The 27,514-nt window shown below is 38.5% G+C and overlaps 1 protein-coding gene across 1 annotated transcript in view; it reads right to left on the minus strand.

Annotated features, from left to right (window-relative positions):
* Positions 1-128: 128 nt before the first annotated feature.
* CCDC175 (coiled-coil domain containing 175) overlaps positions 129-27,514 on the minus strand; it is a 74,270-nt gene continuing 46,884 nt past the window's right edge. Inside the window, exons 16-20 of the mRNA XM_047767459.1 lie at positions 14,559-14,711; positions 12,669-12,768; positions 8,756-8,799; positions 7,042-7,204; positions 129-469 (exon numbers count right to left, since the gene is read on the minus strand). Coding sequence (XP_047623415.1) covers positions 381-469; positions 7,042-7,204; positions 8,756-8,799; positions 12,669-12,768; positions 14,559-14,711 — 549 coding nt within the window. The 3' untranslated portion in view covers positions 129-380. The remainder of the gene's footprint in view (positions 470-7,041; positions 7,205-8,755; positions 8,800-12,668; positions 12,769-14,558; positions 14,712-27,514) is intronic.

Genomic DNA, 27,514 nt, shown 5'->3' on the forward strand with positions numbered 1-27,514 from the left:
TTACAATTGAGTTAGTTACAATTGATGGCTTCTTAGATTTAACAAAATACAGAATATATACAGTATATAAACAGATTTTTTCTGTAGTTGGTTAGTAGCTATGCTCTGACGCCTTCAGGAGAGTCATGGTTGCAAACATAGGAGCAAAATAAGACTTTTTTCACTTATCTTAATAATCTGACCATGCTTATTCATTTGTATTATTTAGAAGGTTATTTTCTGATTCTGCTCCTTGGTGAGGGTTGCATGAGTTTGTTAAATCTCCAACTTTTAAAAGACTTCCATTGACAGTTGCAAAATACGAAATAAAGTGCACTCACTTTTTCTGTAGTTTTGTACCTTTTGAATTCATGACAGTTGTATTCTTTTAAGTTATTTTGCTAGTTTTTCTTTGTTGATGTTTTTTTCATAGTACATTCAACCACTGGGAAATGGATTCTTTTGATAGGACTGTGTTTCTTCTTCTTTTCTGTAGGAATAAATAAAATATAAAAGTTCTATATGTATCTCACTTAGGTTTAGGTGGTTATTAGTGTCCGTTACAATTTGAAATTGCCCAAAGAATTCTCAATTAGGTGTAAATCTGGGGAAGGGGTGATGGTGCCAGGGGACCTGCAGGGCTGCAGTGACCTATTGTGTCCAGAAGGTGGCAGGAGAGGGCTGTTACACTGGTAGAGCTTGACGTGCTTCTGAAATGTCCAAAAGCTGACAGCAGGTGGCTCAGAGATAGTCTGGGTTGGCCTAGGGGCCAAGGTTGACTATTATCTCCTCAGCAGGGCAGCAGATTTCAGGAATCTCAGTGCCTAATTTGTGTCTGAGGCCTTATTTATTATTCCTGTTAGTTACCACCCATAGTTTACAACCAGGTGAACTGAAGAGCAGAGGTCAAATAACATGTAGGAAGCAGAGCTGAGGCTCGATCCCAGGGCCACCTTCCTTCAAAGCCCACGAGCTTCTGGAGCAGAAACAAGTGGAGTTAGGTAACCCAGAAATTCTCCTTTACATCTTAGCTCGCTTTCAGTCCTTCTGAAAACTCTTGATTCCTTTCTGGGTCAAGTCTCTCTCCCTCTTAGGCTCTCTCATAGTTCTCATGCCCTACCTATAAATTCACCATCACAAAAGGTTTTCCATACATTTGTATGATACCCGATTCTCCTACTGTATCGAGGTGGGCACACTAACGGGTGCAATTCTGCTACAATGGCAGACCTAAGTAGCTGCTGCAGAGACATTATGGATGGCAAGGCTAAAAATATCATGGTCTTTTAACATGTGCCAACTTCTGTACTAGACCCTGAGTTCCATTTGGCCAGGGATTCTGTTTTCATCCACCAGTGTAACCTTAGAGCCTAACACGGTACTTGGCAAGGAAGAGGCATTCAATAAATACTTGCTGAATTCAAGTTGAGAGTTAATAGTGAAACACAGATGGACCCTAAAAAACAGGGAATTTCAAGTATCAGTGTTCCCAGTTAGGAACATTCCAGTGGCTGCAAATAGTACTGATATTTTAAATAGAAATTCTCCTAGTGATCTAGTGACTGAAAATATTTTTGGTAGGAATATATATTTTTTCTTATAAAATCAAGTGGCATTATTTTTACTTCCAATGACAAAATGAGAACATTTAACTTTTCCCAAATTGTTCCTTGTGTAACAGAGTTTGCTCATCATTGCATGGCCTAGAACAAAGAACTCTTCCCTCATTCTCTATTTGTCTCTGCCGATGTGATCCTTAGGGTTTGCCATGTTGCCAGGAAAGCTCTCTCACTCTATAAGTGATGGAAGGAGAAGATGCAACATTCTAGTTCAGAGTTTGGCAAAACTTTTCCATAAAAGTCAGGTAGTAGATAATTTTTTAGGCCTGGCGAGCCACAATGTCTCAGTCACAGTGTTTGCCACTGTAGCACAAAAGCAGCCATGTGTAATATGTGAATGTATGAGCGTGGCTAGGGTTCAGTAAAATTTTACCATAGAAATTTGAATTTTATACAATTTTCTGCTATCAGGAAATAGAATCCTTTTGACTTTTTCTAACCATTTGAAAATATAAAACCCATTCTTAGGTCTGTGCCCTATAAAAATAGGCAGGGGGCAGGTTTGGCCCCAAGATTGCAGTCCACTGACCCCCTGTTGCAGACAGTAAGACTTGCCCAGGAATCTCCACAACACTGTTAACATCTGAGAAAATGGGCAACAACTGGGGAGGAGTTTGAAATTAAAAGGCTCCAAGCTTCCTTTCTCCACAGCTCTCATCCTTAAGGTCTGTGGTTTGGTTATAGTGAAACTGTGATCACAGGAGACTGAGATTAGTGCTCTCCAAACTCTTCTGACTCTTCACCTATATCATGTGCCCCAATTTATTTATATACTATATATATATATATAATGATGCATATAATATTAAACAGACACAAATATAAGTTTTAAAAGGTAACAAAATATTGAATACAAACAGAACTTTTAAAATCTGCTTCCTAGGTGTGGATTAATCATCACATCACAGTTTGGAGGTCCTTGACTGCTCTAGAATCTAGAATCTATGATCCAGAGTCTACATCAGAGCCAAATCTCAATGTACCAGCCCTCAGCTGCAGCTGGAGAAGTAGGAGTGCTCCAGAGTGGCCAAGAGACAGCTTGACTCCCCCTGGTGGGCATCTTCTGGAATTGAGCCCATAGCTGGATTCTAGATCCAGTCACCTTATCATTTAAAGGGGAAGAAGATATATTGCTGGGTTGTCCAGGTGGGAAAGTCTAAAAAAGTAAATATTCATTTGTCTTCTCATTTTACTAGCATTTATTGAGACCTTATTATGTATGATGCTCTGTGCTATACACTGGAAATAAATAGTGCACAGGCCTTCATGAAGCTTATGATGTGGTAGGAGAGACAGACAAAAACACAAGCAAACAAATAAAATAGCTGCTAGCTATAAAAATACTCATATGGAAATAAATACTGTGCTACGACAGACAGTCTACATTAGAGGCTCTTGTAAGATGTCTCCTTGGAGGTGACCTTGTTAGTCCAGCTCTAAACCCTGTAGCATAGGGAAGAGTATTCTAGGGAGTGACTCAAGGTAGTGATAGGATGTAATGCAGGAGGCTCTGCTTACAGTACTATTATCACTGATGATCAAGTCTTTCAATTTATTATGAACTTTGGTTTCTGGGAAGGATGAGTAGACTAATCAGAAAGCCCTCCTTGTATACTAAAACACCAAGAAACCTAGGAGGAGTGATAAATTTCCTTTTCAATGTGGAGCTAAACTTGCCAGCAAGTAAGGGTTATCTGCAAGGCCCAAACAAACAGGGGATAAAATCCTGAGTAGTTAATGTGAGCTTTTGCTTTGTCTTCAGCCTGAGGTGGGAGAGTGGAGAGGGTGTGCTTCTCTTAAGTAGGAGGAAGAATTCAAAGAGAGGCATTGATTTTCTTCCAGGCAGGCGACTGGGACTGAAAAGACCCCTTGGAGACAGAAAAGACCCCAAATAGCCAAAGCAACTTGAGAAAGGAAACAGAGCTAGAGGAGTTAGGCTCCCTGACTAAAGACTATACTATAAACCTACAGTCATCAAAACAGTATAGTACTGGCACAGAAACAGAAATATAGATCGATGGGACAGGATAGAAAGCCCAGAAATAAACCCATGCACATATATTCGATTAACCTACCATGAAGGAGGCAAGAATATACAATGGAGAAAAGACAGTCTCTTCAAAAAAGTGGTGCTGGAAAAATGGGCCAGCTCCATGTAAAAGGCTGAAATTACAACATTCTCTTGCACTATATAAAATCAAACTCAAAATGGATTAAATATATAAATGTAAGGCTGAATACTATACCACTCTTAGAGAAAATCACAGGCATAACACTCTCTAATATAAACCACAGCAATATCTTTTTGGATCTACCTCCTAGAAAAATGACAATAAAAACAAAAATAAACAAATGGGAACTAATTAAACTTAACTTTTGCATAGCACAGAACAAAAAGACAACCCACAGAATGGGAGAAAATATTTGCAAACAAAGCAACTGACAAGGTACTAATCTCCAAAGTATAAAAACAGCTCATGTAGTTCACTATTGAAAAACAACCCAATTAAAAAATGGGCAAAAGACCTAAATATACATTTCTCCAAAGAAGACATATGGCCAAAAAGCTCATGAAAAGATGCTTAACACTACTAATTATTAGAGAAATGCAAATAAAACTACAATGAAATATCACCTCACATTGGTCAAAAAGACCATCACCAAAAACTCTACAAACAATAAATACTGGAAAGGGTGTGGAGAAAAGGTAACCCTGCTACACTGTTGGCGGGAATGTAAATTGGTACAACCACTATGGAAAACAGTATGGAGGTTCCTTAAAAAACTAAATATACAGGTACCATATGATCCAGCAATCCCACTCCTGGGAATCTATCTGGAGAAAACCATAATTCAAAAAGACACATGCACCCCAATGTTCATTGCAGCATGATTTACAATAGCCAAAACACAGAAGCAACCTAAACGTCCATCAATAGATGAACGGATGAAGAAGATATGGTATATGTATACAACAGAGTATTAGTCATAAAAAAGAATGAAATAATGCCTTTTGCAGCAACATAGATGGATCTGGAAATTATCACTCTAAGTTAAGAAAGTCCAACAAAAACAAACATCATGTGATATCACTTATATATGGAATCCAATTTTTAAAATGATACAAAAGAACTTATTCACAAAACAGAAACAGAGTCAAAGATTTCAAAACCAAACTTAATGTTTCCAAAGGGGAAACATTGGGGAGAGGGACAAATTAGGAGGCTGGGATTAACATACATATACTACTATAGATAAGTAACAAGAACATACTATACAGCACAGAAAACTCTACTCCATATTCTGTTATAACCTATATGGGAAAAGAACCTGAAAAGGGATGGATATATGTATATGCATAACTGATTCACTTTGCTATATACCTGAAACTAACAGAACATTGTAAGTCAACTATACTATACTCCATATAAATAAAATAAATATGCTATTTACCCCTTTGGGAAATGAAGGAGAGAGGGAAATGGAATTAAGCAGTATATAAGGGATTGTGATTACATCTGTTGTTTTCGTTCTTGAGAGAAAAATATCATAAGTAAACATGGAAAAATACTAAGGTTTGTGCTTGATAGTGGATATACAGGTAAACTGGTATGTGTATGTGTGTGTCTGTATGATTTTTATACTTTTTATACTTGGAATAGTTCATGATAAATATTAACTTGTTCCTTTTATCTAGAATAAGGGCAGTTTAAGTCATATATACTGATTGCCTGTCAAATGCACTTAAATTTTAATTAAATGACTCTACCATTTGCATGAAATAAAAATGAATGGCATATACTGGATTGGCCTATTATTATTATTTTTTTCTTTTTTTTAAGGGCCGCACCCACGGCACATAGAGGTTCCCAGGCTAGGGGTTGAATTGGAGCCTACACCACAGCCACAGCGACGTGGGATCGGAGCTACTTCTGTAACCCACACCACAGCTCAGAACAATGTCAGATCCTTAACCCACTGAGCAAGGCCAGGGATCGAACCTGCAGCGTCTTCATGGATACTAGTCAGATTCACTTCCGCTGAGCCACAGTGGGAACTCCCTGGATTGGCCTATTAGTTACTTTTTTATTGGGGTTGGTTTTCATCCAACACAATTTACTCTCATCTGAACATGATACTTTAAATTGAAAATGGAAGTAAAAACTAAAATTCATGCTAAGAGACTGAGTATACAAACTGACAATGGCCAGATCATACATGATGACAGAATTCTGAATCGCAGCCTCGGCAATTGGTCCAGAACAGTCATAACTTGTTCAATAACCATCAACTTTATGACCCTTCTTCTAACTCAGGACCAACCAGAGAAAAGCCACATATGCTCACTAATCAATCACATAGGCTTTCCTGCTTCTAGTTAGCCTGTTATTAGCTTCCACATGTCAACAACCTCCAATCAGACACTCCTGAATTCCTCCCTTTTTTTCCCCACATTAAACCCCTCCCACTCCTCCACCTGCCTCTGAATCTCTACCAAAAGCAAGGGATTGTGATTCTGACCCCCTTACTCCACCAAGCTTTATGCCTTGTAAAAAGGCATAAAAAAGCCTGTTCTCTTTTGGGAGGCCTTCCATTATTTCCATGCTACAAAAAGATAGTTCTCAAAATACATGAAAAACAAAATGTGATACAAGTTACTCAGTAGGTCTAGCTTTTCAATATCATCTATTTAAATTTGCTCCAATGCAAAGATTCCATCAGGTTTCTGACAGAAATGGAAGATTTTCTCATGTGAAAATAGTGCAACGGATACATAGGGATGACTTGGCTCTTAAAATTTTGCTTGATCTACAATTGATAGGGATGGCTTGGCCTAGCAAAAAAATGCAGAGTGAAGCAAGACTCTCCAGGGACCCTTATGCATTAAAACACAGTAAGTATCACCATGCTGAAGCAGGACCACCAAGACAGCGTTTAGGTTGATAAGAAGGTTCATTCACAAAATTCCTCATTGGCTGCTTTTGACTATTTCTTTGGTCAAGCAATACTTTCAGAACTCTTGGCTTTTCCAAATACTGAGATGTTTTTACTCCTATCACTTTCTCTCATTTTATGTTTATCTCACTTCATTTTCTATAACTCACCTTCAAAATTGCTTATCTAATGATGATGCTCTTTGAAATTAAACCCTAGTCACCTCTAAAAGAGCCATACACTCAGAAAGAAGTTGAGATTCACTTATTTAGGTGACTCATTCTGATGGGAAACTTGCCTGAAACTATTGCATCACCAGCTCCAACCCCACCAATGAAAATCAGCATTCACTGAATACAGGTGACATTATTAGGAATGGATTATTGGGGATAACTAAATTATTGGTTGGCAGTTTTTTTTTTTATTTTCTGATGTCACCAGCTACAGTTAAATAAAAGAAAGTTCTTTTGTTACCCAAAGCTATAGAGGTTATCGAGGTGTCACTTACTGAGAAGGTCCATTTGTGATTCCTGTTGCATAAGTAAACGCAGCTCTTCAAGATTCCCTTGTAGCCAAGTACTGATTTGCTCAATTTTTTCATCTCTTTCACACAGCTTGTCTATCAGATTTTTTATTTCTTGCAAGGTCTCATTACCTTTCTCTAACAATTCCTTTGAAAAAACAGTATTTGGGGGTATGTGAATATAAATTTCAACAAAATAAATTAAAAATTTTGTATGAGTGAATCATGTACAAGACAAAAATACATATACAAAATTGGTACTGGTCATATAAAATAAGTGTCTGTACACAGAAAATTCACAAAATTCTGCAAAATATCTCAGGAAAATGGATTAGCAAATTAGAAGATTTAATGGAATGCTCACAGATCTTCCATTCTTAACTAGGTAGGGTAGTGGTGGTGGCATAGAAAGCCAGTTCATCTTAGGAGCAGCAGAGAATTGCAGAGGAGATTCAGAATGGCTTAAAACTGAAGAGAAAGAACTTTGGAATTAGGCTGGATCTGAGCTTTAAATCCCTGTAAGTTCACTAACTGGTCTTGGGCAAGTTGCTTAAACCCTCTGAGCCTCAGAAGCTTCATGTAAAAAAGGCACTTTTAACCCTTCCCTTATCCAGTGTTTTAAGGGTTAAGCAATAATCACATGTAAACTTTAAATACTTAGAAAATATCAGAACCAGACTTTGAGCTCCAATCTACCTGCCTCTCAAGGCGGGGAAGGGAAGGGATGGTGTCTGCCTGATAAAACATGGAGGACAGATGGAGCTCAGAACTGGCAACTCTGGTCTCCAAGAATCTGTGTTCAGTTTGTGCTTAAATCAAAAATGTCATTCCTCACATTCCCACCTAAAGGGGAATTAAGTGGGATTGAGATTTCACAGTGACGGCTGGCACTCTTAAAAATAAGACCACATGGCCCAAATGGAGTTGCTCACACCAAGCTCCACATTACCAAACTGAGGCTTTACTTAATTATCGTTTCAGCTCTCCTAGAAAAGGAATCTTAAACCAGTCATTCAGGAATCACCTCACAGATCCCTGCCATCCTCTAAAGGACAGCAACCTTGCAATAGCCAACCTGCTATAGCTTCCTTGTTCCTGCTTCTTTCTGCCTATAAATTCATGTTGTACAGCTCCTCAGAGCTCCTTTCTTTGCTTTTTTTTTTAATAATTTTTAAAAGATTTTATTTTTTTCCATTATAGTTGGTTTACAGTGTTCTGTCAATTTTCTACCATACAGCAAAATGACCCAGTTACACACATATATACATTCTTTTTCTCTCATTATCCTCCATCAGGCTCCATCACAAGTGACTAGATATAGTTTCCAGTACTATACAGTAGGATCTCATTGCTTATCCATTCCAAAGGCAATAGTTTGCATCTATTAACCCCAGCTTTCCAGTCCACCCCAGTCCCTCCCCCTCCCCCTTGGTCAAAGCTCCTTCCTAACTGCTAGCTTGGATGCTGCCTGATTCATGAAGCATTGAATAAAGCCAAGAAGATCTTTAATATTTACTCAGTTGAAATGTGCTTTTTTTACAGCACAGAGAACACATTTTAGGATATGATAGTCATACAAGCTCTGCCACTTCCCTGGAATCCTGACCTTCCTTACACACAAACACACACACACACACACACACAATAGGTGACTATCTTAGAAATATGATACTTATGGAGATAATACAAAAAGGCTCACCTTAAGTGTAGTCTTAAATTCAGCCCACAAATCTGAATATTGTGCTAAAATAAAGATGTTTTAAATGCAAAGTTTACTGAAATAATTTGAATATTCTTCTAGAAGTAATACAAATTGTTTTTAAAAAATTATTTTTATCTGAAATTTTCTATTTCCAATGTCAAAATAACTGAATCACACTTGCCCCCCCCCCAATATAAACAAGGAGAAAATGGGGTTAAATATATTAAACAAATGCATTTAATATCCAGTTTTCAGATACTGGAGAATGGGCAGCACAAGACTGTGACACCTGAAAGGAGGGAGACAAATGAGGGGAGCCCTATGGTCACTGGGCTCTCTGCAGGGCCACTTTCCAGCCCAGAGTGCAAGCAGAGCAAGGCAATCTCACAGAGAGATGCAGGCATCTGTTCAAAGATTAGCAAATCAAATCCAGCAACAAATGAACTTAGTAATAGCTTTTGAATAAGTGGATTTTAATCCCGGGAGTGGAAGATTGGTTTGACATTCAAAATAATGCCATTTGTAGCAACATGGATGGAACTAGAGACTCTCACACTAAGTGAAGTAAGTCAGAAAGGGAAAGAAAAACACCATATGATATCACTTATATCTGGAATCTAATATACAGCACAAATGAACCTATGTACAGAAAAAAAAAAAAAACCTCATGGACTTGGAGAACAGACTTGTAGTTGCCAAGGGGGAGGGGGAGGGAGTGGGATGGACTGGGAGTTTGGGGTTAGTAAATGCAAACTATTGCATTTGGGGTGGGTAAGCAATGAGATACTGCTGTATACAGGTAACTATATCTAGTCACTTGTGATGGAACATGATGGAGGATAATATGAGAAAAAGAATACATGTATATGTATATGTGTGTGTATATATATATACATACATACATACATACATATATATATATACATACATACATACACATATATATATATATATATATATATAACTGGGTCACTTTGCTATATAGCAGAAATGGAATCCTGTAGCTGCTTGAGTAGCTGAGGTCAGTCACATAGGCCCACCCAAACCCATGTGAGCTCCCCCTGCCCACACCACTTTGCATGCGTTGCAAATCACTGTTGCACAAACCCCACAGGGAAAGGACACCTGGTTTCCTCCATGTCCTTTTTCCCTTTGCTGATTTTATTTGCTATTCTTCATTGAAATAGACAATAATCATATATAACAACTTCTGAGTCTATGAATCCTTCCAGTTAATCATTGACACTGAGGGTGGTTTTGAGGACCTCTGAAACAATACTAAAAACTGCAAAATCTTGCTGAGAAAAATTAAAGAAGTTCTAAATAAATGGAGATACTGTGTTTTTGGATTGGAAGTCTTAATTCTGTTAAGGTATCAATTCTTTTCAAATTGATTTAGAGATTCAACTCAAACTCAATTAGGATACCAGCAGGTATGTAGGTATGTGTGTGTTCAGATTAATACGCTGATTCTAAAACTAATATGGAAATCAAAAGATTTAAAATAACAAAAACAATTCTAACAGGGAAGCACAAATGTGGCTAAATGAGAAGCTATAGTGAGCAGGACAGTGCAGTATTGGTGTAAAATCAGATATTTAGAATAAAGGAACAGATTCATGAAATTGATTTTTTAAAAGTTGTTTGGATAATACAATGCTAAAAGGAAAGTCTTTTCAAAAATGGTGCTAGAACAACTGAATATGCATAAGCGAAAAACAATGAAATTTCAACCCTTACCTCACACCACACAAAAAGTTAATTTTTTTGTTTGTTTGCTTGCTTTTTAGGGTCGCACCCACGGCATATGGAGGTTACCAGGCTAGGGGTCTAATCGGAGCTGTAGCTGCCAGCCTACACCACAGCTAAGCAACATGGGATCCAAGTTGCATCTGTGATCTACACCACAGCTCACAGCAATGCCAGATCCTTAACCCACTGAGCAAAGCCAGGAATCGAACCTGCATCTTCATGAATCCTAGTCTAGTTTGCTAACTGCTGAGTCACAAAGGGGACGCCAAAAAAGTTAATTGGAAATGAATCAGGGATCTAGACACAAAAGCTAAACTAAAAACTACTAGAGAAAACATAGGGGAAAAAATCTATGAGACCTTTGTGCATTTTTGCCTAAGCCTAAGGCAAAAATGTATTAGGACACAAAAAATACCAATCTTAAAAGACCAAGTAGATAAAATGGACTTTGTTCCAAAGAAAGTTTTTTACTTTTAAGACACCATTAAGAAAATGAAAAGTGGAAGCTCCTGTCATGGTGCAGTGGAAACAAATCCGACTAGGAACCATGAGGTTGTGGGTTCGATCCCTGGCCTCACTCAGTGGGTTAAAGATCTGGCACTGCCGTGAGCTGTGGTGTAGGCCAGCAGCTGTAGCTCCAATTGGACCCCTAGCCTGGGAACCTCCACATGCCACAGGTGGAGCCCTAAAAAGCAAAAAAGAAAATAAAATGAAAAGTGAAGCCTCAGACAGAAAAAGGATCCATTTCCAGACTATATAAAGAGTTTAGCTCAGTAAGAAATACAAACAACACAAAGCAATGAGCAAAAGATTTGGGCAAACATGCGGCAGATTATATTTTCTAGAGATGGACCCACAACGTATTTCATCTCACATGCTCTTCCCCAAACATGATGTTAACACTCCTTCCATTAGGGTGATGCCTCAGTCCCCACCCCTGTGCCTGGGTGACTGCCTCGACCATTAGAACATTGTGGAAGTGGCACTCCGACTCCCAAGGTCAAGTCCCAGAATGCTATGAACTTACACTTTGTTCTCTTGGAATGCTGGCTTTTGGAACACAGTAGACAAGCAGTTACACATATGGAGAGGCTGCAAGGAGGTGTTTTTGTTAATGGTCTGTCCTGAATTCAGCTGACAGCCAGCATCGACACCAGACATGTGAGTGGCTCTTCAGATGATTCTGGTTCCCACCTGCTAAATTGTCCCTGGCCATCAAGCTGCCCCAACTGATGTCATGTAGAGCAGACATGAGTTGTCTCTACTAAGTTCTGACCAGATTGCCCATTTGTGAGCAAAGTAAGTGATTTTTAATATTTGTTATGCTGTAATAGATAACTGATTCAAAATACCTCCTCAAAGGTGAAATATGGGGCCAAAAGGCACATGAAAAGATGCTCAACAACATTAATCAATAGGAAACTTTAGTCAAGAGGAAATATCATTACGTACCTATTAAATGGGTAAAATGTTAACAATTTTAAGTGTTTCGACAATTTTAAGTTTTAGTAAAGATATGGAGTATTCCATTGCTAGTTGGATTATAAATTTGTACAACCATTTTGGCAAACTGGTCATTTCTTACAAAGTTAAACCTGCAATTTAGCCCAGCCATTCCCAACCTTTGTATTAACCCAAGAGAAAGGAGGATAAAAATTCTCAAAAACCACTTATAAACAAATAGTAAACACAGGCCGGAAACAGTCCAATGTCTTTCAGCTGGTGAATGAATGAACCAAACATGGTATATCCATATAATGGAATACTATACAGCTATAAAAAATAACAAACCAATGATACATGCAGCAACATGGATGGAACTTAAAAACAGTCTGCTGAGTGAAAGGAGTCAGGTGCAAAACAGTGCATGCTCTATCATTCCATTTATATCTAACCCTTAGAGACAGAAGACAGATCAATGGTTTTGAGGAACTGGAGGCAGGGTGGGATATCAACTACAAAGGGACATGAGGGATGTTTCCAGTGATAAAAATGTTCCATATATTTGTTGTGGTAGTAGTGGTTACAGTGATATGCGCATTTGTCAAAATTTACTGAACTTTAGATGGGAGCATTTTATTATATGCAAATCAGTAAAATGGATTTAAATAAAACTTGATTTTGTATATGTACAGTTCACCCACGACCCATTACTTACTGTTAAGAGCTGTTAGCTGACAGAATAGATCACTTGAGGTGCACCTGAGGTCTTCTTCCTTTTTGTATTTCTCTATGTTTTTCTTCATGTACTCAATATACTGGAAATTAAAGATGTCATTGCTTTAGGCTGTAGAGTTACTTATCCATCCAGTCACCTGGCAAATATCTATTGACCCCTCCTCTGTGCTACCTTCCATTCTAGATGCAAGAGTAACAGTGGTGAACGCAGCCCTTGTCAAGCTTACCTTCTGGTGAGGAAGATAAAGGATCTTGCTTCCTAGTAAGCATTTCGGCACCCAAATAAACATGGTATTCTGAATTTACCACAAAAATAAAAGTTATTCTGCTTAAATGCAGAATTGTGTCCACAGGGGGGAAAATGATCCTTTTGCAAAATGTGTGTTCAATACATGTCACAAGGCAGGGATGCTGCCTTCCTGGAAGAATTCATAAGACCTCAAGAAAGGAATATGATCAAATCAGGAGACCCTGTGGTATTGCTCACTCTAGCTGGATGTTTCATTGGGTAGGCAGTGGTGGTGGCAATGGTTTGGTTATTAAAGTCCTGTATTTCTGTTCTGACCACTCAATGCTCAGAAACTCTAAAGTCTGTGGAAACTCTAAAAGCATGGCTTTGGGATGTGAAGTTGGTACTGGCTCAGCTTTGAAAGAGAGATAGTCAGATACTAGATAGAAACTGCTGATAAAAATCATAGAAAGAGTGCCCAGTACCACAGGAGGAGTAGACACAGAATTGCTCTATAGGACTGATTATAAACATGGATTAGAGGGTCTCATATGCAGCCTTGATCTTGTGTCAGTCTTTGCATGGCTTGTTGGAAGGTTTTGGAGTAAACCAAATGAAAGCCACCCAAAGCCAAATCCAAGTCATTCGTCTTGCTCTCTCTGAACGTGGATCACTGTTCACAAACTTGTCTGGTTCAGCTGGCCTCCCCTACCTCTCTGTCCTCTCTTAGTAGCTTTTTTGGTCTTTTCTTCCAATGTTTACTCTTTCAAAGTTGTCTTTCCCAAGAGCTCTGTTCACATCTCACTGTTCTCATTCAGTACACAATCCCGGAGGAATCTTGTCCATCTCCCAGGTGTTAAGTCCAACTGCTATGCTAACAACACTGTCAGACTTTTCCCTTGAGCTCCTCACCTGGTATGATTAGATGCTCTTGCTCTGGGTGATTGTGTATATGTGCCCTGGATAGTCACATTTAACAACTGAATGGTAACTATACTTTTGTATAGTGAGCTTTCTAAGGGCTTGGGATACTAACTCCTATTCGTATTCACTGTACCTCTCTTCAAGTTTGGGATTCAGTGGTGTGGTGCTTAAAACATTTGTTGAATTAAGGATTGTGATCATCAAAACAAAAAGTGGCTAGTGACTAAGATGAAAGCATGGGGTCATCCAGGGGCTAGAAGATGGACCTTGAATCCCAAAACAGAACTTTTAGAATCAGTCTTTCACAAAGTCAGTCATCCATTTGTTCACCCTTTGCCAAAATAGCAATTAAAATTTCAAACCTTTTGGGGAGGGAGTGGGATGGACTGGGAGCTTGGGGTTAACAGATGTAAACTACTGCTTTTGGAATGGATTAACAATGAGATCCTGCTGTGTAGCACTGAGAACTATGTCTAGTTACTTAGGATGGGGCATGATAATGGGAGAAAGAAGTATGTATACATGTATGTGTAACTGGGTCCCCATGCTGTACAGTGGGAAAAAAAATTGTGTTGGAGAAATAACAATAAAAAAATTTCAATCCTTTTTTCACTTAAAAATTTTTGAGAGCTATTCTCTCTTTTTTCTCTGATAACTAGTACAGGTATAGCCCAATCAACAAAGATCAATGCACAAGTGAAGTGCTCTTGAACTTACCTCTTTTAACCTTTTATTTTCCAGGAGCAAAGCATCTGTTTTTAGGTCATGTACATAGATTTCATACTCTAAGTTCTTTAGAATTTCAAAATGAGTTTTGATTTTATGGCTTTCATTATCTCGTAATTGTTTTAATTCTTGCTTCACTTTCTTCTGCTCAAACATAAAATCCATAGTTATCTCACAGAGTTCAATTATCTGGGCACCAGTGTATCAGGTTATCTGGACCACATTTAGAGAGGGTTCTAATTACAGCTGACTCTTGAGCAATGTGGTACCAACCCTTGCACAGTAAAAAAAAAAAAATCTGTGTATAAGTTTAGAGTTGGTCCTCTGTATTCTGTTTTGCACCCACTGATTAAACCAACCATGGATCGTGTAGTACTATAGAATGCATTCATTGAAAAGAAATCTGCATATAAGAGCACCCACATAATTCAAAGATATATTGTTAAAGGGTCAACTGTAATTTCTTGACCATCAGCAAAGGCTACAGACACCTTCCCTTGAAAAACTTTATATTAAATTCCAATGCTAATGGACTTTGGGAAGTGAGTTTATGGATCCCAAGACCCAAAGTTGTTCGAACCATATCACACAATAGAATATACTTGGATATATATATGAACAATTGCTTCACATAAATAGGGAAGAGGAGAGTGGAATTTAGTGAGGCTTTTTCAGGGAGAATTTAATATTTCAAAAAGAAGAATAATATCACATTACGGATTTTTCAGAATTCTCTGCAGCATTCTCTACTGAATTGTCTCATCAGTTCTTTTTGTTTGTTTGTGGCATGCAGAATTCCCAGGCCAGGGATCAAACGCTCATCAACAGCAGTAACCTGAGCCTCAGCAGTGGCAATGCCAGATTCATAACATGCTGAGCCACCAGGGAACTCCTCTAGTCAGTTCTTAATCATTATACTATTATAAATCACATAATTTTTATACATTGTATACCCATCCTTAGCAGCATCTTATTAAAAAAATGGAATTGTATATATAGTATAGTTACTAATAAATTTCCCCTTCATGTTTTTCCACTTCTATAATGTATTGTTACTTTTGATATCAGTGAATCACAAATAGAATGTTTCTATTTTTAATTAACCAACTCCACATACATATGTTGATCATTAACTACTGATTATAAAATTTTAAAAGGTAGTAAACATCTATTTTACCTGCTCCCATTTCATTCACTCCCTCAACCCCTGCAACCTTTGCCCACTTATCCTTGTCTTCATAGGAATTTACCAGAACAACAGATCTGAAAAGAAACCTGGAAAGCGCAATCCAATCTCTACCTTGTAAATAAAGAAACTGTCTCCACCTCCAGTAGTTTTCCAACAGTTACAGTTACACATTAATTGCTTCTAAAGTCTCTTTCTCTTTTCTCTCTCATTCATTCTCTCACTCCACAGACACACACACACATATGTTGTATCCTGTGACTAAAAATTTCAAAACATTAACAGAATATGTTTTAAATATGTGAATTTCTTAAAGGTATCCAAACTGGAAGGGAAGAGATAAAATTGTCATTACACACAGATGACATGATACTATATATAGAAAACCCAAAAGACTTCACACGAAAATTACTAGAACTGATAAATAAATTTAGCAAAGTATCATGATACAAGATTAACATACAGAAACTGGTTACATTTCTTTACACTAACGATGAACTATTAGAACAATACCCTTTAAAATCGCATCAAAAAATAACCCTGACCAAGGAGGTAAAAGACATACATGCTGAGAACTATAAAAGACAAACCCAATAGAAAACTAGTCACAGGATATAACAGGCAACTTAGAGAAAGAAAATACAAATGATAAAGGGATAAAAAGACATTCAACCTCATTGCTAATAAGATAAATGCAAATCAAACAATGAGATGTAAGAGATGAAAACTTTTACCCTTCAGATAGGAAAAAGTTTAAAAGGTTAATAATGTCCAGAATTGATGTTAAAAAAGAATAAGGTGTATCTAAACACAGAGTTATTTATGATAATGTTTTATTATACATTTAATTTTTAAAAATATTAAGTTTAAAAGCAACACAAAACAATATAGACTTAAAAACAATATATATTTTTAAAAAGATGAATAAAAGAAATTGAAGATGGTTCAAAAGTTGGAAAGATATCTCATGCTCTTGGACTGGAAGAATTAATGCTGTTAAATGGCCACACTGCCCAAAGGCACTCTATAGATTTAATGTGATCCCTATCAAATTATTCATGACATTTTTCTCAGAACTACAACAAATAATCCTATCAATAATAATAATCCATACAATCATCAAAACCATATGGTACTGGCACAAAGGCAGAAATACAGATCAGTGGAACAGGATAGAAAGCCCAGAATTAAACCCATGCACCTATAGCCAACTAATCTATGACAAACAGGCAAGAATATACAATGGAGAAAAGACAGCCTGTTCAATAAGTGGTGCTGGGAAAACTGGACAGCTACATGGAAAAGAATTAAATTAGAACACTCCCTAACAACATACACAAAAATAAACTCCAAGTGGATTAAAGACCTAGATATAAGACCAGACACTATAAAGCTCTTAGAGGAAAACATAGGCCAAACACTCTCTGACATAAACGACAGCAACATCTCAGATCCACCTCTTAGAGTAATGACAGTAAAAACAAAAATAAACAAATGGCCTTAATTAAACTTAAAAGTTTCTGCACAGCAAAGGAAACCCTAAACAAAACAAAAAGACAACCCACAGAATGAGAGAAAATCTTTGCAAGTGAATCAACAGACAAGGGATTAATCTCCAAAATTTATAAACACCTTCTGCAGCTCCATACCAAAAAAACAAACAACCCCATCAAAAAATAGGCAGAAGATCTAAACAGACAAGTCTCCAAAGAAGACATACAGATGGCCAAAAAAACACATGAAAAGATGTTCAACATCACTCATTATTAGAGAAATGCAAGTCAAAACCACTCTGAGGTACCACCTTACACCAGCCAGAATGGCTGTCATCAAAAAGTCTACAAACAATAAGTGCTAGATCGGGTGTGGGGAAAAAGGAACCCTATTACACTGTTGGTGGGATTGGAAATTGGTGCAACCACAGTGGAAAACAGTATGGAGATTCCTCAGAAAACTAAACATAGAACTACCATTTGATCCAGCAATCCCACTTCTGGGCATCTATCCAGAGGAAACCATGACTCACAAAGACACATGTACTCCGATGTTCATTGCAGCACTATTTGCAATAGCCAAGACACGGAAACAACCTAAATGTCCATCGACAGAGGAGTGGATAAAGAAGATGTGGTACATGTGCACAATGGAATATTACTCAACCACTAAAAGGAATGAAGTACTGGCATTTTTAGCAACATGCATGGACCTAGAAATTGTCATGCTAAGTGAAGTCAGTCATACGATGAGACACCAACATCAAATGCTTTCACTGACATGTGGAATCTGAAAAAAGGACAAACTGAACTTCTTTGTAGAACAGATGCTGACTCACAGACTTTGAAAAACTCATGGTCTCCAAAGGACACATTTTGGTGTGGGGGGATGCACTGGGGCTTGGGATGGAAATCCTATAAAGTTGGATTGTTATGATCATTGTACAACTATAAATGTAATAAATTCATTGAGTAATTTAAAAATCCTAAAATTTATATGGAACCATAAAAGACCCAGAGTTGCCAAAGTAGTCTTGAGGAAAAAGAACAAAGCAGGAGGCATAACCCTCCTTTTCAGACAATACTACAAAGCTGCAGTCATCAAAATGGCATGGTTTTGGTACAAAAATGGACAAATGGGTCGATGGAATAGAACACAGTTCAGAGATAAACCCACACTCTTACAGTCAATTAATCTTTGACAAAAGAAGGAAAGAATATCCATTGGAAAAAAAGACAGTCTCTTTGGCAAGTGGTGCTGGGAAGAAGTTGGACAGCCTCATGTAAGTCAATGAAGATAGAACACACCCCACACCATACACAACAAAAACTCAAAATGGCTTAAACACTTACATACAAGACATGACAGTATAAAACTCTTAGAGGAAAACATAGGCAGAACACTCTCTGACATAAACTGCAGCAGTATCTTTTCAACTCCACCTACCTATTTTTGTTGTAATAAAAACAAAAATAAACCAATGGGACCTAATTAAACTTCAAAGCTTTTGCATAGCTTTTCCTAAACAAAATGAAAAGACAAAACCACAGAATGGGAGAAAATACTTGCAGACAAAGCAATGACAAGGGATTAGTCTCCAAAATATATAAACTCATGCGGCTCAGTATAAAACAAACAAACAAAAAACCCAATTGAAAAAATGGGCAAGAAGACCTAAATAGACATTTCTCCAAAGAAGACTTACAGGTGGCCAATAACACATGAAAAGATGTTCAACATCACTAATTAGAAATGAAAATTAAAACTACAATGAGGTCCCATCTCACACTGGTCAGAAATGCCATCATTAAAAAGTCTACAAACAACAAATGCTGAAGAGGGTGTGGAGAAAAGGGATACCACCTATGCTATTGGTGGAAATGTAAATTGGTGCAGCCACTATGGAAAACAGTATAGAGGTTCCTCAAAAAAACTAAAAACAGAGTTGCCATTTGATCCAGCAATGCTACTCTTGCACATATATCTGGAGAAAACTACAGTTCGAAAAGATACATGCATCCAAATGTTCATTACAGCACAATTTATGATAGCCAAGACATTGAAACAACCTAAATATCCTTTGACCGATGAATGGGTAAAGAAGATGCAGCATATATATATAGGTATATATATATGTGTGTGTATGTGTGTATATATATATATATATATATATATATATGTATGTGCATATATATGTGTGTCTGTATATGTATATATGTGTGTGTGTAATATAGAATAGAATATTACCCAGTCATAAGAAGAATGAAATAACACCATTTGCAGCAACATTGATGGACCTAGAGATTATCATGCTAGGTGAAGTAAAGCAGAAAAAAAAGACAAATATCATATGATAGCTATAACTTACATGTGGAATCTAATATATGACACAAATAACTTATCCAGGAAACACAATCAGACTCATATAGAGATGAGACTTGCCAAGGTGGAGGGGGGTTGGGGGAGGGATGGAATGGTAATTTGGGATTAGTAGATGGAACCTATTATATATGGGATGGATAAACAAGATCCTACTGTACAGCACAGGGAAGTATATTGAATATCTTGGGATAAACCATAATGGGAAAGAATATGAAAAAGAATGTATGTGTATGTATATATAACATATCACACTGCTGTACAGCAGAAAAGAACACAACATTGTAAATTGACTATACTTCAAATAAACTTTAAATCAACTATACTTTAAATAAAAAATTTATTTAAAAACAAATGTTTTGGGAGGCAGAGCAAGATGGCAGAGGAGTAAGAGGTCACGTTCACCTTCTCCCACAAACGCCATCAAAAAAACACATCTATTTGTAAAACGACTCGCACAGAACATCAACTGAATGCTGGCAGAAAAACTTAAACCTCCAAAAAGGGCAAGAAACTTTGGACATAACTGGGTAGAACAAAAGAAAAAAAGAGAGAGAGAAAAGGAATCAGGATGGGACTGGCATTCCCAAGAGGGAGCAGCGAAGGAGAAAAGGAACCCACATCCTGGGAAGCCACCTAACTGACAGAAAGATCAGCTGAGTCGGCAAGACCCCAAAGTCTCCGAGAAAAGTGCAGCAGCTGGACTGAGAACTGCAAAGCAGAGTGAGAGCCGCATGGATCATCTGAACCACTGGCCTGGACACCACAGTGTGAGATGCTCGGCAGGGGCTGGGCGCTGAGACTCAGGCTCCAGAAGTCAGTCCCTGGGAGAGGACTGGGGCTGGCTGTGCAGGGACAGCCTGAGGGGCTAAGGAGCAGTGTACCACTGGCAGGGGAGCTGTATGCCACGGGCTGAGGAGGGGAACACCACAGCAGAGGGAACCTGGAAGAAGGTCCGGATCCACAGGAGAGGCAGGGTGCCATTGCTGGGGAGGGGAGAGGAGGAGGGGTGGACTGCCATAGGAAACTCCCTGCACTGGAGCGTGTGTGTGCCCGCAGACTCTCAGAGGGTGGGGCGGCTTGGCCATAGGCTACTGTTGGTGAGAAGCCTCTTGCTTGTTTAGGGGAGACTGGGCACTCCTTGTGCAGGCTACAAGTAGCCAAGCACCTCTTGTGTAGGCTAAGGGCATCAGGGGGCTAAGTGTGATGTGGTGCCTCTTGCATGATCTACAGGTGGCAGGGACAAACCTCGGCTGTCATCTCAGAGGCCAGAGGGAGGCATGGCTTGCCACCACTGGGGGCCTGTGAGTGGGCTCCACCTGTGACCCCAGTCACCTCAGGGGTTGGCAAAAAAGAAAAAAACAGGGCACTGCAACCAAGCACCATATACTGTTGCTCTCACTCCCTTGGGAACACACCTGCCCTGCAGCTGCCACTGCCAAATGCTCTGGGTGGCACCCAGACACTTTGTCACTGTCCCTTCCCAAGACCCTACAACTAGGAGCAGGTGGTGCAGCACCTCCCATGTGGCCTAAGTGGAACAGGGTAATTCTTGTGTGGTCTGCAGGTGTTGGGGGCAAACTGCCACAGTTATCTCTGACTCCAGAGGTGGGTGTGGCCCACCGCCACTGGGGATGCCTGAACAAAAATCAGTTGCGGCCCCAACCACCTCAGAGGGCACCACAGAGAAGAACATTGCGACGGAACACCACCTTTTGTTGCTCTCACTCCCCTGGGAGCACACCCATCCTGCTGTTGCCATTGTCAAATTCTCTGGGCAGTGCCCAGATGCTTGATCACTGTCCCTTCCCAGAAACCTGCAACTAGGAGCAGCTTGTACAGCACCTCATGTGGGGGTGGCAGGATGAGGTGCTTCTTGCATGGTCTACAGGAGGTGGGGGCAAATCGCCACAGTTATCTCTGGCTCCAGAGGTAGGAGTGGCTCACTACCACTAGGGATCTGTGAACAGATACCACTTGCAGCCCCATTCACCTCAAGGGCACCACAGAGGAGGGCGCTGTGACCAAACACCACCTGTTGGTGCTCTCGCACCCCTCGGAACACACCTGCCCTGCTGCTGTCCCTGACAAATGCTCCAGGCAATACCCACACACCTGATCTCTGTCACTTTCCAAGATCCTGCAAGTAGGAGCAGCCTGTACAGCACCTCCTATGTGGGCTAAGTGAGACGGGTTTCTTTATGCATGGTCTACAAGTGGTAGGGAGAAACCACCACAGTTATCACTGACTCTAGAGACAGTTATGGCCCGGTCCCACTAGGGATCCCTGAACAGGCACCACCTGAGGTTCCAGTCACCTCAGAGGAGGGCACTGCAATCGAACACAAGCTGTTGTTGGTCTCACTCCCCTGGGAACTCACGCACCCTACTGCTGCTTCTGCCAAATACTCTGGTCACCTTGGAGATCTTCCTAGAGCTCATTACCACATCCCAGGGCCTTGCAACTAGGAGCAGCCTGTGCCACCTTCCTGCAGGTCCTTGCTGCTGTTGAGAGCCCAACGACCAGACACTGACTGCTGGCTCTACCCATTGCCTCCTTTTCCCTGAAAATATACTGATCATCCTTGGAATAACAGTCTGCTCACACCAAAGAAAGAGACAGCAAATATTCAAGCTCCCACACCAAAAATAAATAGTAACCCCCCTGAAAAATACAAAGGGGTACTCTTGCATAGAAGTAGCCTTACAAGACTACAGTTTGGCTTCCCCAAACTCACAGAAAAAGAAAAACACAAGCAAGATGAAGCTCAGAAACCATTCCCAGTTAAAGGAACAGGAGGAATTCACCTAGAGCAGTCAACAATGAAACAGACCTCTGCAGTCTGACAGACATTGAGTTCAAAAGGGAAACAGTGAAAATACTGAAGGAATTGAGAGGCTACGAACAGCAATGCAGATTCCTTTAGAAAGGAACTAGAAAATATAAGGAAGAGCCAAGAAAAACTAGAAAATTCATTTGCAGAGATGCAAACTGAGCTAAAGGCAATAAAGACCAGAATGAATAATGCAGAGGAACGAATTAGTGATTTGGAAGATAGAATAATGGGAATCATCCAATCAGGACAGCAGACCAAAAACCGAATGAAAAAACATGAAAGCATTATGAGACCTATGGGATGACATAAAGTGGGCCAATCTACACATTATAGGAATTCCAGAAGGAAAAGAAAAAGAAAAGGGGATTGAAAATATATTTGAAGAAATTATGGCTAAAAACTTTCCAAATCTAGAGGATACTGATTATCAAGATACAGGAAGCACAGAGGGCCCCAAACAAGTTGAACCCAAACAGGTCCACACCAAGACATATTATAATAAAAATGGCAAAAGTTAAAGAGAGGATTTTAAAGGCAGCAAGAGTAAAGAAAAGCATTAATTATAAGGGAACCCCCATAAGGCTCTTAGCTGGTTTCTCTACAGAAACACTACAGGCCAGAAGGGAGTGGCAAGAAATATTTAAAGTGCTGAAAGAAAAAATATTGCAACCTAGAATACCCTATCCAACAAGAATATCATTTAAAATGGCAGGGGAAATAGAGAATTTATCCAAAAAACAAAAGCTAAAAGAGTATAGCAATACTAAACCCATTCTAAAAGAAATACTGAAAGGGCTTCTCTAAATTTAAAAATAAAAAGTAAGAAGAATTAAGAAGGAGGAAACCACAATTGGAAAGCACTCACTTAAATAAGCCAGCATACAGATCTAAACATGAAGATGCTAAAAAAAAAAAAGACATCAAAATCATACAACATGGGGAAGGAAAGTAAGAAAATACAGATTCTTTTTTTATTTTAATGGTGTGTTTGAGCCTATATGACTATCAAGCTAAAGCAAGCAGATATAGGAAAGGAATAACATACTTAAAAAACAGGGCAACCACAAATCAAAACCAAACATTACATTCACAAACACTGAAAAGAAAAACACTCAAGCATAAAATAAATGGAAACCATCCAACCAAAAAAAAAAGAAAAGAAGAGAAGAGAAACAAAGAATCAACTGGAAAACAAGGTTTAAAATAGCAATAAACACATATATATCAATAATCACTTTAAATGTCAATGGACTGAATGCTCCAATCAAAAGGCACAGAGTGGCAGATTGGATAAAATAGCAAAAACCTTCAACCCGCTGTGTACAAAAAACTCACCTTAGGGCAAAGGACAGATTGAAAGTGTCAAAGGATAGATTGAAAGTGAGGGGATAGGAAAATATATTTCATGCCAATGGACAAGACAGGAAAGCAGGAGTTGCAATACTCATATCAGACAAAATGGACTTTAAAATGAAGGCCATAAAGAAAGACATAGAAGGACACAATTTAATGGTAAAAGGATCCATTCAAGAAGAGGATATTATAGTCATCAATGTATATGCCCCTAATATAGGAATACCCAAAAACCTACAACAAATCCTAACAGACATAAAAGGAGAAACCGATAGGAATACAATCATAGTAGGAGACTTTAACACCCCACTCACATCAATGGACAGATCCTCCAGACAGAAAATCAATAAGGCAACAGAGATCCTAAATGACACAATAGAAAAGTTAGACTTAAAATTGACATTTCCAGGACATTACATCCAAGAAAATCAGAATATACATTCTTTTCAAGTGCACATGGAACATTCTCAAGGATTGATCACATCCTGGGGCACAAAGCTAACCTCAACAAATTTAAAAATTTAGAAATTATTTCAAGTATCTTCTCTGACCATGATGGCATGAAACTAGAAATCAACCACAGGAAAAGAAATGAGAAAACACTGACTATATGGAGGCTAAACAACATGTACTAAAAAAAACAATGGGTCAATGAGGAAATCAAGAAGGAAATTAAAAAACACCTCGAGACAAATGATAATGAAGACACAACCACTCAAAATCTATGGGATGCCACAAAAACAATGCTCAGAGGGAAAATCATAGCAATACAGGCCATCCTCAAAAAAGAAGAAAAATCTCAAATCAACAACTTAACCTACCACCTAAATGAATTAGAAATAGAACAAGAAACAAAACCTAAAGTCAGCAGAAGGAAGGAAATCATAAAGATCAAAGAGGAAATCAATAAACTAGAGATTAAAAAAAATAAAACCAAGAGCTGGTTCTTTGAAAAGGTAAACAAAATAGACAAACCTCTGGCTAGTCTCACCAAGAAGAGAAGAGAAAAAACCCAAATAAACAAAATAAGAAATGAAAAGGGAGAAGTCACAACTGATACTACAGAAATAAAAAAAGCCATGAGAGAATACTATGAACAATTGTGTGTTAAAAAAATTTGACAAGACGGAAGAAATGGACAACTTTCTAGATACTTACAGCCTGCCAACTGAATCAAGAAGAAATAGATCAGCTGAAAAGACTGATCACTAGAAATGAAATTGAATATGTCATAAAAACACTCCCTACAAATAAAACTCCAGGACCAGATGGCGTCACAGGTGAATTCTACCAAACTTACAAACAGGAACTTATACCCATCCTCTTTAAACTTTTTCAAAAGTTTGAAGAAGGAGCACTCCCAAAGACATTCTATGATGCCACCATCACCCTAATTCCAAAACCAGACAAAGATACCACCAAAAAAGAAAACTATCGGCCAATATCTTTGATGAATATAGATGCAAAAATTCTCAACAAAATTTAGCCAACTGAATCCAACAACATATAAAAAAGATCATACACCACGACCAAGTGGGATTCATCCCAGGTGCACAAGATGGCTCAACATATGCAAATCAATCAACGTCATACACCACATTAACAAAAGAAAAGTCAAAAACCACATGATCTTCTCAATAGATGCAGGAAAAGCACTGGACAAAGTTCAACATCCATTCATGATAAAAACTCTTACCAAAGTGGGTATAGAGGGAACATACCTTAACATAATAAAAGCCATTTATGACAGACCCACAGCAAATATAATACTCAATGGAGAAGAGCTGAAAGCCTTCCCACTAAAATCTGGAACAAGACAAGGATGCCCACTCTCACCACTGTTATTCAACATAGTACTGGAAGTCCTAGCCACAGCAATCAGACAAACAAAAGAAATAAAAGGCATCCAAATAGAAGGAAAAGAGGTAAAACTGTCACTGGATGAAGAAGACATGATACTATATATGGAAAACCCTAAGGACTCAACCCAAAAACTACTTGCACTGATCAACAAATTCAGTGAAGTAGCAGGATATGAGATTAACATTCAGAAATCAGTCGCATTTCTGTATACTAACAATGAAATATTAGAAAAGGAATATAGAAATACAATACCTTTTAAAATTGCACCCGAAAAAATCAAATACCTGGAAATACACCTGACCAAGGAGGCAAAAGACTTACATGCTGAGAACTATAAAACATTAATCAAGGATACTAAAGAAGATGTAAAGAAATGGAAAGATATTCCATGCTCCTGGGTTGGAAAAATTAATATCATAAAAATGGCCATACTACCCAAGGCAATCTACAGATTCAATGCAATCCCTATCAAATTACCCAAGACATTTTTGACAGGACTAGAACAAAGGATCCAAAAATTTATATGGAACCATAAAGACCCAGAATTTCCAAAAAAAATCTGAGGAACAAAAACCAAGCAGGAGGCATAACTCTCTAAGACTTCAGGCAATATTACAAAGCCACAGTCATCAAGACAGTGTGGTGCTGGTACCAAAACAGACAGACAGACCAATGGAACAGAATAGAGAACCCAGAAAAAAAACCCAGACACCTATGGTCAGTTAATCTTTGACAAAGGAGGCAAGAACATAAAATGGGAAAAAGACAGTCTTCTCAGCAAGCATTGCTGGGAAACCTGGACAGCTGCATGCAAATCAATGAAATTAGAACACACCCTCACACCATGCACCAAAATAAACTCAAAATGGCTGAAAGACTTAAATATAAGACAAGACACCATCAAACTCCTGGAAGAGAACATAGGCAAAACATTCTCTGACATCAACCTTACAAATGTTTTCTCAGGTCAGTCTCCCAAAGCCACAGAAATAAAAGCAAAAATAAGCCAGTGGGACCTAATCAAACTGACAAGCTTTTGCACAGCAAAGGAAACCAAAAAAAAATAACCAAACAACTTACAGAATGGCAGAAGATAGTTTCAAATGATGCAACTGACAAAGGCTTAATCTCTAAAATATACAAACAACTTATACAACTCAACAGCAAAAAAGCCAACCACCCAATTGATAAATGGGCAGAAGACCTGAATAGACAGATATTTCTCCAAGGAAGATATACAGATGGCCAACAAGCACATGAAAAAATGCTCAACAATCCTGATTATTAGAGAAATGCAAATCAAAACTACCATGAGATACCACCTCACACCAGTCAGAATGGCCCTCATTAATAAATCCACAAGTAACAAATGCTGTAGGGGGTGTGGAGAAAAAGGAACATTCCTGCACTGTTGGTGGGAATGTAAGTTGGTACAACCACTATGGAGAACAGTATGGAGGCGCCTTAGAAACCTATACATAGAACTAACATATGACCCAGCAATCCCACTCTTGGCCATATATCCAGACAAAACTTTACTTAAAAAAGACACATGCACTTGCATGTTCAATGCAGCTCTATTCACAATAGACAAGACATGGAAACAGCCCAAATGTCCACTGACAGACGATTGGGTTAGGAAGATGTGGTATATATACACAATGGAATACCCCTCAGTCATAAAAAAGAACAAAATAATGCCATTTGCAGCAACATGGATGGAACTAGAGACTCTCATGCTAAGTAAGTCAGAAAGAGGCAAATACCATATGATATCACTTATATCTGGTATCTAATATTTGGCACAAATGAACCTTTCCACAGAAAAGAAAATC

Source organism: Phacochoerus africanus, chromosome 2 (genome assembly GCF_016906955.1).
Source record: "Phacochoerus africanus isolate WHEZ1 chromosome 2, ROS_Pafr_v1, whole genome shotgun sequence".
NCBI lineage: Eukaryota > Metazoa > Chordata > Mammalia > Artiodactyla > Suidae > Phacochoerus > Phacochoerus africanus.